Source organism: Bactrocera oleae, chromosome 4, assembly GCF_042242935.1.
Source record: "Bactrocera oleae isolate idBacOlea1 chromosome 4, idBacOlea1, whole genome shotgun sequence".
NCBI classification, from domain to species: Eukaryota; Metazoa; Arthropoda; class Insecta; order Diptera; family Tephritidae; genus Bactrocera; species Bactrocera oleae.
In genome coordinates this window covers 62,523,387-62,534,839 of record NC_091538.1, presented here as the reverse complement: position 1 = coordinate 62,534,839, position 11,453 = coordinate 62,523,387, and the positions used below count along the sequence as shown (strand labels likewise).

Below are 11,453 nucleotides of genomic sequence, written 5' to 3'. Positions count from 1 at the left end.
TAATCCCACTAATGAGTAATTAATAAGAAATTTGTGTAATATAAATTTCTTTAGGCTCAGCGCTGCTTCAATTAACTTTTGTACATCTACAAGTAAAGATTCTACGATATTTGAAGAACACAATTAAACAGCGACTTTTAACTACGCTTTATGGCTTTATGTGTTAAAACCTCTACCACTAGGGAAAGGCTACCCTTACTGAGGGTGAAGAGCTCAATGGACTTCTTGCGATCATTCTTAGGCCAAAAGAATCTTCCGACAGCGAAAGAACTAATAGTAGTAGTCCAGCGCTGGAAAAGCTCCTGCGAAGTCCAGCTATCCAGTAGTAGAACTAATGATTCTAAATTGTCTGCGGATTGTTGTGGCCTGGCCATTGATGGCGAGGTAAGGCTTTCCTTAGTAAGCCTTGAATGTACGGTCAGTGTGCTCACGGAGAGTATCGCCGACCTGCTATCAGATTGGACAGTCACTTCTCTGAAAGAGGCTGCATATCGAAGCGGTAGATCTACTGCTACCTTAACTGCAGCAGCCTCGGCTTGAAAAACGCAGCAGCAGTCATGAAGCCTGCAACTAAAACTGGTAGAGATAGTTCATGTGCAGTTTTGAGCAACGCGTAAAGAAGCTACTAGCGCTCTTCTCCAGCCCGCATATAGCTCGCAGGTTAATACCGAGGAAACTTCTAATCGCCGAATGTTTTACGGCATTGAGGTACTCTTGTAACTTTCCCGGCAGCGGCGATCTTCAAGTTTTTCCAGCAGGACATTGATACCCATGATCCATAGAAATGGAGAAAGAACTCCACCTTGTGGTGTGCCCCTATTCACATTTCGCCGAGTGCGTGTGTCACCATCATTCTGTCGCAAAGAAGACTGAAAATTAGGTGTTTCAGAAGCGATTCAACACAAAAACTGTTCAGTTGTAAAAACCGTTAAGTCGAATTATGGTTACATTATAAGGAAACAGATCTTGTAAAACGATCTTAATCTTGATTTTGATCCATTAGTTTGTATGGCAGCTATAAGCTATAGTGATTCAGAATAATTCAGACAAACGTGCAGCATCGTGGAGAGAAAATTACAGACCAAAATCTCAAAAACTCTAGTTTCAAAAAATATAGCACAAATTTCCCAATCCGTTGACCAGCAGTAAAGAAACTACTATTACGCCAACCAATTGCAAAAATCACCTCTTACCATCTTCTGAATTCAATACACAAGCAAGCAACCATTGATGCATATATCTTTTTAATTTTCATCTTTTAAGTACAATAAACGCCCACGACACCTTCACAACCGCCACGCACATTTACTGCTCGCCACTTCCAAAAGCAATATTCGCTCCAAGGCGTCGTACAAATTAAAGCTTATGTGAACAATTTGCAATTTGACAATGACAACATTTGCTAAAATTTACAACCGCTTTATTGAACAATAAATACACACACACCCACAAACTCACGCACATGCATACATAGTTATATATTGGCTAATGACGAGCCGCTGCAAATTCAATAGTGCAAAAACTGGTAAATGCCGTGGCAATAAAGCACGCGGTCAACACACAGCAAGTGCTATGACGCAAAAGCAACAACACTAACAACTACAACAACCGCGTTTACATAGAAACCACTATTGCAAAATGACTATGTACACACAACAACAAGCGCAGGCATACATGAAAATCGAAGTGAAAAACAAGCAGAAAAACGGCGATTTCCGCAGCAAAATAGGCGACTGTCAAGGCGGCAACGTGCGGCAGCAAATACAGCTGTGCACTGGACTATGTGGCAGGCGGGGCGGGTGTTACACAGCACGCCGGTAAAATTTGCAACTGCTGCTGCCTTGCTGAAATAACAACAACTCTCGGTAGTTTTTTGCCTTCAAACGTAATTCCAACTGTAATAAAAACGACAGCAGCCGTTGCGCGACGGTAGTTGGTGGCAATGTGGCAAGTGATGTGTGGCGTGCGACGCTCGGTGGCACAGTCAAGGTACTCAAGTGCTAAGCAACAACAACTAGTGTTGATTTAAGCCATCACGCCGCGGTGATTCTTGTTAGTTTTTGGCATCTTTCAACAACGGTTTTCCGTCACTGGGCTGTTGCAACCAGCAGTTTTTGCTTGAACTCGAACTTATGCTGCTAACTATTCGTTGCTTTTGTATATTTTCTAACGAGTTTGCACTTTTGTAATTTGTATGCTTCTTGTCTCGCTTTTCGCCTCTTTTTGTTTAGTTTGTTTACTTATATATGTAGTTTGTTTACATATGTATATTTTTTGTGCCTCATTGACAGTAGGGTATATGAAAATCTTATAATTTCTTAAGATTTATATATTTATGTATTAGCTTAGGTTGGTGTAGTGCAGTGAATGTTAATAAAACAGACAATTTGCAAATCAATGAGTGACTATGTCATTAATCTACCTCATTTATATATGTTGACACTTAGAGTTTAAGTTAAACCTGCTTAATTACAAACTTCTTAAATATTGACATGGTCTGATCAAAATTATTTCCGACTGACAGACTGACTATGTTTTATGAATGTAGGGTTCTCAGTCATATTGTCAAGCATCGCTTCTGCGACCTTTACTCGACTTCGTTATTGGTTTTCGTTGAGATTTTTCGGTACGATTATACAATTTACACGCTTCCAACCCTAACCATTAACCAAAATGGCTGCGTCGATCTGTAAGGGATGTTGAGATTTTCGGCTATCTCTCTGATGTCAACACGATGAGTTTATAGCACTATTTCATTAACTTTTTCGATTTTATCGTCGTTCACAAAGGTGGATGGACAACTCGTATAAGGCAAGTTTTTAATGACTTCATCAGTTTCACTTAACGCTTTGTGCCACTCAAATACTTATGTTCGTGATAAAGTTGAGTCACACACAAAATTCCAAGCAAAATTTTCTTCAACTTTTTCATAGTGAAAATCGCCAGACAAGCTTTTGGTGTCGTAAACAAAAAATGTGGTTCCATTGTAAAGAAAAAGTTTGTATCGATTCGGTTTGGGTGCAGAGTTTCTGTGGAGAATTCAATTTCCTACAAATAACATATATAATTTTTTACAAATATATAATATACGAGATTCTTTCCAATAATAAGAAAAAAAGCGAAAACTGAAAAGCGGATATTATAAGCTTAAACCTGGAGAAAATTTTTTTGAGGTTTCTATCAACCAGTTTTTCACAATTAGGTAGGTTGAGTGGGTGTCCAATGACGCACCTAGGCCTATAAAATTAAGAGTGAAAAAAAAAATTAATTATTATTAACCCACCCTAATAAGTGGGCTCTCATCTTTTCTTACGAAACGACTCAATACATTTTGATCGAAAGACTTATACCAAAATGCCTGAATTTCGTACCAAAGAACTTATAGTAGAGGCTGCGCAAGCAAAATCACCCAAGCAAACATAAACAAAAGTCAAGACTCAATCACCTTATTTGCAAAACAAACTACATGTGACCAGGTTATTATCCCAAAACTCAAAAAATTCCACGGGTAACCTAAACTAAAAATCAAATTCTACAGAGAGCTGTAAGCTTTTCTAGATCTCAACGTATATATGCAATTTAACAGTTTTTTATTACAAATTTAACAAAAATCAACCTTAAGAAGTTCTTCTTAAAACCCAGGGCAACAGTTTTTTGTGGTGGACATTTACAAAAACGCCAAAAAAGTATGTTCAACTATTTAATAATCAAAATGTTTTCCACTTTCCCTATCAACTGAATATGTCAAAAATTCATTTTGACCCAAAAACTACTACAGCTAATTCAAAAATTTCCGCCTAGGGTCTTCAAAATAGCACAGCCGCCAAATTTAATCACTTCTTGCTTTTATTGTTTTACAACAAGTTTGTGTCTTAAGTCGTTTGTTTTGCAAATAATTCTTTTTTTTTGAACTCAAGCAATGAATTTGTGTATATATGTATGTGTGCCTGTGTGTTTGGCGTTGCATTACGATTGTGCGCATCTGCAGTAGTCAAACAGGAAGCTGTCTGCTACCAAACTAATGTTGTTGCCGTTGGTGTTGTGGCCGTTGTTGTTGTTGCTGTTGTCATCATTAACATCTTCGTTTTGCGAACTTCAATTGCAATTGAGTTGATAGCGAAGGAAAAAGTGTATGTCGCTTCCTTGAGATTTATGTGCCATTGAATGCCACACAAGCATTTATTGTACGTATGTGTGTTTAAGTATAAGGTGTATATGTCCATATGTGCTTCGTTTGTACTTTGCAGCGTCTGCCTTCCGATGGCAGTATTCAAGCGCGCAGTTGTTCGATTTTGTCGACTGTCGGCAAGTGAGTTGCACAGTGTGGTCCCGTTGTTACCGCAAAGCAGATGCTAACTGTATTCGATTGTGGTGCTGATAAAATTGAGGAAATGAAATTTGATGAGGATTTTTTTCACTTGCGCTTATTTGCTTTTTGGCGCATAAATTCAAGAGGAATGCTTTCAATTTGATTAAAATTGCTTTATTTTAATTTTATTTCATTTCCGCATAGTAAGATTTTAATTAATTAATTGGATTACATGTTGTGGAATGCATTTATTTTAATTAACATAAAAAAGAAATAAATTATATTTATTTCAAGACAGATGTTAAAATTTTGAGTCATTCATGTCGATGACCATGTCTTCAACACAAATTTATTTAAAAAAATTCCACCAAAATAGCTAAGATTATCTAGATGATATTGTGTCAAACAAACAAACAATAAAAGAAAAAACGTTAACTTCGGTTGCAGCGAAGCTATAATATCTATCACAGATGCATTTCTGGTAGCATAAAAGGGTATACAAAGAACTTTATGATAAATGTGACCGGTCAGTTTGTATGACAGCTATACGCAGTAGTTGTCCGATCTAAGCAACTTTTACGGAAATTGTACTCTTGCCTTGATCAATAACAACATATTGTGAAGATATCTTGTCAAATAAGAAAGGTATACATACAAGAACTTGACTTTTTTCGATCAGTTTGTTTGGCAGCGATATGCTACAGTGATTCAATATCGGCTATTCTGACAAATAAGCAGCTTCTTAGGGAGGAAAGGACGTGTGCAAAATTTCAGATCGATATCTCAAGAACTGAGGCACTAGTTCGCGTATATACAGATCAATAGGCGAACATGGCTAAATCGATACAGCTCGTCAAGCTGATCAGTAATATATGTATATACTTTATATACTGACGTTTTCCTCTGGATGTTATAAACTTCGTAACAAACTTAATATACCATGTTCAGAGTATTAAACTGTTTCTTGGATCTCTCGCACGAAGAGCTTTTCCTACAAAGCTTTTTAATATGTATATATTCACCCAAAAACACTTAACAGATTACTTCTCTAATTTTGACGAGTATTAGCCATCAGGTGTATATACCAGTCAGACTGCTATATACACTTGAACCTTTCTGGGAACTCAAAAAGCTTTTCAAAAATCTAACCCCAATGAAAAGAAATTATCATTTAATAAATTTTAAAGTTAATTTAAAGTTTTGGCTTACAGATTTACCCTTCTTCTATTTTTCTAAATACTCATATATTAAATTTTAGTGCGATCTGTGGGAACTACAAAAAACTATATCAATTTAAAAAAAAAAACAATTTTAACATTTAGAGGGTATATTTATATATATCTTAAGAACACACAATACAATTTTTGTAGAAAACAAACGAGATCGAAGAGATCTCCAACGGCGCTCAAGCTGCAGTAATTCCGTACTTCTCCATGGATGGAAATTAAACAAAAATTCTCTACTAGAAGATATTTCCCATACAATGAACTGTGGTCGCAAAAACAAAACTTGATCAAAATACGACGTTTTTAGAAAAAAAAAGTTTAATATTACCGAAAATTTTAGTTTTGTTTACCAAAATTCGATTTTTGATTAGATAAAAAAACAGGTAGTGTATTATATAGGCCATGCAGAAAAAATTGATAGAGATCGAATCATTTCTTTCCAAATAATAAGTCAAGCAAATATGAATAGTAGTGTTTCGAAAAAAACTTGTTCAATGGTAAATTAATGGAACTGACTGAACTAAGTGGGTACACTTTACAAGGCAGTAACTCAAAAACTTTTTGAAATATCGGTTAAAAAAAATAAAATTTTAGTATGTTATTTTCAAAAGTAAAACCTAACGAAATTTGGAAAACAAAAATTCACACAAGGCCCTTAAAATAAAATAAAAATCAGTTATTTTACAATACAACGTTTGTAATTTATTTTTAATTCTCTTTTTTAATTTATGTACACATGTTACGTATATTTTTATACCTATGTATCGTTATATAAAAATTAATTTTTAGATTTAATTTTTTTTCTAAAACCTAAAAACAAAAACTATAACATAAGACTTACGCACAATTAGACCTTTAAATGAAAGATGATAGATATAATCGCGTAGCACTAAAATCATGTGAAAAAATCGTTGAATTTCAAAATAAAATAAAATAAAAAATAACACAATTTACAAAAAACAAAATTTAAAAAAAAATGTATGCATGTAAATATGTATGTATGTATGTATATAAAATAGCGATAATAAAGTGATGTATAGCATCATGACTAATTTGTACATGTTGAAAATAACAATGATGGAGAGCAGAAGAGAAATAATATATAAATTCGAAACAAGAAGCTCAAACAAAACAAAGTGGTGCAAAAATAAACCCGCGAAATTTGATGTTTAGCAGCCGAGCATGCCTCTAAATATATACAAAATGTGCGAAGGTGGCGCTCGCCTGCTTTATGTGGATGACTAATCCACAACTGAGGCATATGCTGTTAGAGGAAGAGGATCAAGTGAATATTTACATACAACGCAGGAGAGCTACGAACAGCTGAAACGTACATTTTCTTAACAATCATCTAGTCAGTCAGGGTGTATTTGTTGTACGCACGCGCCACGCCCACATTCGCATACTTTCATTGTTTGAGCATGTGTCTTAATGCATACGCATACGCTTAATAACAATTGGGGAGTTTAATAATGCTCAGGTCTCGTTGTAATGCGCTCAGTCCCAACCATGGCTAGCTGGTACCCACACCTTCTCCCATACGGGCTTCCACACGCGCTTCCATTCCTGCACTTTAACCTCCTTCCACACGGGCACTTGTATGGCCTTCCATTCGTCCTTCCACGCCTGCTTCTTTTCGGTGGCCCACGCTTGTTTCTTTTCCGTACGCCAGATTTGCACTTTCTCCTCCACCCAGGTTTCGCGCTTCTCCTTTATCCAGATTTGCTTCTTCACTGGCTTCCAGATTTGCACCCATTCGATTTTCCATTCTAATTTCTTTTCCGGCTTCCAGGCTTGCTGTTTCTCTGTCTTCCATTCTTGCACCTTCTTTGTTTCCCATTCCTGTTTCTTTTCGATCTTCCACTCCTGCACCTTTTCGGTTTTCCATTCTTGTTTCTTCTCGGTTTTCCATTCCTGCTTTTTCTCGGTGCGCCACACCTTCTTCCAGACGGGCTTCCAGATGAGCTTCTTGCGCCACAAATCGTGACTGGTGTACTCCCAACCTTCGTGATCCTTACCCAAGTACTTTTCGCCGGGTATGCCCATCTTAACCCATTCGGGCACGAACATTTGCTTCCAGTCGGGCACTTGCACTTCGCGCCACACCGGCACTTGTATGTCACGCCAGATGGGCACTTGTATTTCCTTCCAGACGGGCACTTTTATTTCGCGCCACACTGGCACCTTGATTTCCTTCCACACGGGCACTTGGATCTCGCGCCAGATAGGCACTTGTATTTCTTTCCAAATGGGCTTTGTGATCTTCTTCCATTCTGGCACTTTTTCCTCTTTCCAGGCGGGCACTTCACGCTCCTCGATGTGTGGCTTCTTGACGATCTTCCAATCGGGCACTTTCACCTCCTTCCAAATGGGCACCTGCACCTCTTTCCAGATGGGCACTTGTATCTTCTTCCATTTGGTTTCCCAGGCCTCCTTTTTGATTGTCTTCCACACCTGCACCCAGTCCTCCTTCCATGTGAGTTTCTTTTTCCACACACCCTCGGGCGGGTGCGCAAATGTGAGGCTTACGATAAGCGCGCAGCTGGCGCCTAAAAGCTGCAAGAATAAATTGAGAGTGAAGGATAAAGTTTAAGATGTGTCGATTTTTTTTTATTGCTGATTATAATTTTTCGTTTATTTAATTATTTAAATATAAAATTTTTTGTTGAAAAAGATTTTAATGAATTATTTGCCACTATATACTGTATTTGTATATATAGAAAAATAATTTTTATATTGGAGTCAATAGAAATAAGAATATATTTAAAAATATAAAAAAAAAACATTATTATTTAATTTATCGAATTGGGATTTATTTAAACTTAAAAGAAATTAAAAACAAGTTGATAAAAATTTAAATTAAAAATTTTAAAAAATGTATTACGAAAATATGAAAAATGTATATAAAGTATCGAAAACTGTTAAATTAAAATTTATAACATCATAAAAGACAGTTAAAAAAACGTAATTATTATTTAGCCAATTTCAAAACTTTGTTTTCAGTACAATAATTTTGAATTTAAATTAAAATTAATATCTAGATACATCGAAAAGGTTTCGAAATTAATGGTTTAATTAATAAATATTATGTAAAATTAAATATGTTTTTACGTTTTAATTTTTATAAATTCTTAGTTTCAATCTCTTGATATTTGAAGTTGTTCTCTTTCATGAAAATTATATTTAAATTATTGTATAACATTTTATATTAAAAAATATTAAAAATTAAGAAAAAAAGGTTTAATTGATATGAAATGCATAAAATTTAAGTAAAGTAAAAATTGTGTAGTAAAGAAATAAATAAATTATTAATAAAACTAAATAAAATATCTAATATTGAAACAAGCAGTTTAAAAATTTATGCTTACAAATTGAGATTTTCTTGTCATAAAAATTTTTTTTCAGAGTGCTCAGAAATTAAAAATTTAATAAAAATAAAAATTATTTATAATAATATATATAATCATAAATATTTATAAAAAGTTGAAGTTTTTTGCTTTATTCGAAAATTTTCCAAATATTTTGAAGCAAAAATTTAAATATAATTTTTCGATAAGATCGAAACTTTCTTGAATTTATTTTTATATAATATCAGTCATATGATAAAATGGTTGCTCAACGTCGATTAACATGTCTTCAAATATAAGGTTATCAGCCTATTTCTAAGGACCCTTAGAATTTTGAATAAGTTGCTGATGCAATTCATAACAGTAAGAACCAAAAATGTTGAAACTTACGAACTCGATACTAAAGTGACTAATCGCCAGAATTTAGTTACATAAAATTGCGAGATAAAGTATAATTTTTAAATATTTATATTAAATTTAAAATTTTTTATTACTCCTCGAGTCACAGAGTATTCCTTACTTTTGTTAAAGTTTATAAAAAAATATATTTCATATAATTTTTTATTTTATAAAATATAAAAATAAATAATTATTTTATATTTTTTAAGCAATAAGATTATTTGTTATTTCATTTCTTGGTTTTGTTAATAATAATTTATATTTAACCATATTTTTTTATTTATTTATTTATTTATTAATATTGTGTATTATGTAATTATTTTATCATATTACCGCGCAGATCTTTTATTCAAAAATCAATTTAATATTTTTTTCATTTAATTTAGCACTTTAAATACTTTTTCACTTATTTCATTTTTAACAAACACTCATTAATACATTTTTTAAAAATATATTTTTTTTATATTTTATCTCTTTTTTTAGATTTAAATATTTTTTATATAAATATATGTTTGTAATCTTTCATATTTTTTAGAATATAATTCTATATATGTCAGTTAATTTTTTTCAATTTAAATTAACACCCACCAATAAATTTAGGGATCTCATCGCTTGAACCCCTTGCGTCGCGTTTAAAGGCGATAACTGTTTAACACCAGTGAATGTATGCCTCTGTTGAGGTCTTCCAAAAACACTACCCACATTTCTCTGCTGCACATCTATTTATATTTTGGAAAACAAAAATCGCCGATAAACACCGAAAGCAGCCAAGTTTTGTGGCAGCGACGCTGTGCCAAAGCCGAACAACAACAACATCAGAGCAACCAGCAACAATGAAATGAGCGCAAACTTTAGACCAAACCAAAATATACAAAAAAACTTAAAGCAATACAACAACAAAAGCTTAACTTCACTGCGCTGCTAATAGCTCTGGCTGAAACTCATACGAACGATCCCAACGATCGTTGCAGCCATTGATCTCAAGTACGCGCAGTCGTGCGGTCAGGTCAGTATCAGCGGTGTTGTTGGTCATCACATAAAAGCACCCCCCCTCACCAATTCGTGAATTAAACGTTGAAGCGCAATCGAAAAATTGCCGAAAATTGCGCTAAGCCCAAACCTACCACAACGGCGCGCATGAAACGCATTTACGGCAGCAACAACAACACCGGAGTTTAAATGCGTAAAATTTGGCCAAATAAAACTCTGCGCATGACTTGTGGAACGAAATGAGAACTCAACACGCTCTGCTCCGTCATAGTAGCCACAAATGCAAGGGGTTGCCTCGCTTCATCACTAATTCACCACACCTTTGAGCTGGCGCTATTGATACACCTTCGCAATCTGATCGAGAGTGAGAGTGAAATCCACAGGCGGGCGCTCGACTGCGCTGCGTCATCGTAGTGTTCGCTCAGCGTCCGAACAAAAGTGAGAGTCGTTAAATTTGAATTTGTGCTGCGCTTCAGATTTGCGCTGCAGATGGCACTTCTTCGCGCACTGTTAATGTGGCCGTTTGAAGTGGTGGCATTAACACCAGCTCAGGCGCCGCAGCACTCCGCAGTCGGCTATGCACCTTCGACGAGTGCTAATGGTCCACTTGAAGTGCCATGCACAATTTGAAATGAAATTAAGTGAAGTAAAGTGCAGATGGCATTAGGCGTGCTGAAATGTAGAAGAAGGAGGGGAGGCGAAGTTTTTTTTGTGTTTGGCATATGATGTACGAGTATATTGTATATGTTGTAAGGAGGTCAACGTAACAATGTTATTTATCATTTTTAATGATGTTGCTTTGAAGTAAACGTAATAAATAGCTTGAGAAGATAGTGAGAATGTGCAAATTCAGGTGTTGGTTCAAGGACTAATGACTGACCCAAATACTTGTATGAAGTTAATTTCTCTAGACTGGAAGATTTGGTGTACTTTTCAGCTGAAAGAGGCACATCGAATCAGTTTAAATCTTCCAAGGATTTTATGGTATTTTTCACTTTTATTAAGGTATTTTTGACATTTCATAACCGCAAGCTTACAAATAAAAACTAGGAAGAGCACACAAATTTATGGAATAGTAGGAGTAAATTAAAACCTAAGATCTTATAACTTACATACGATAATTTACAAGAAATTATTATGATAGACATGATAGGCAAACTAAAATATAACATAAATTAATAT

At 34.8% G+C, this 11,453-nt stretch overlaps 1 protein-coding gene across 1 annotated transcript; it reads right to left on the bottom strand.

Moving 5' to 3' along the window:
- Nucleotides 1-6,278: 6,278 nt before the first annotated feature.
- LOC106624283 (golgin subfamily A member 6-like protein 2) lies at nucleotides 6,279-9,962 on the bottom strand. The gene is made up of 2 exons (XM_036369805.2): nucleotides 9,870-9,962; nucleotides 6,279-8,091 (listed from the first exon to the last, which is right to left on the bottom strand). Exons 1-2 carry the CDS (start codon nucleotides 9,888-9,890, stop codon nucleotides 7,033-7,035), a joined length of 1,080 nt encoding a protein of 359 aa, XP_036225698.1. The 5' UTR covers nucleotides 9,891-9,962; the 3' UTR covers nucleotides 6,279-7,032.
- Nucleotides 9,963-11,453: the final 1,491 nt, after the last annotated feature.

Excerpts from the sequence above, each read along its gene's own strand:
- LOC106624283 (XM_036369805.2), bottom strand. The coding sequence starts at position 9,890 with ATGAGATCCCTAAATTTATTG. Across the intron at positions 8,092-9,869 it reads TGAGATCCCTAAATTTATTG|CTTTTAGGCGCCAGCTGCGC; the intron begins GTGGGTGTTAAT and ends TTATTCTTGCAG.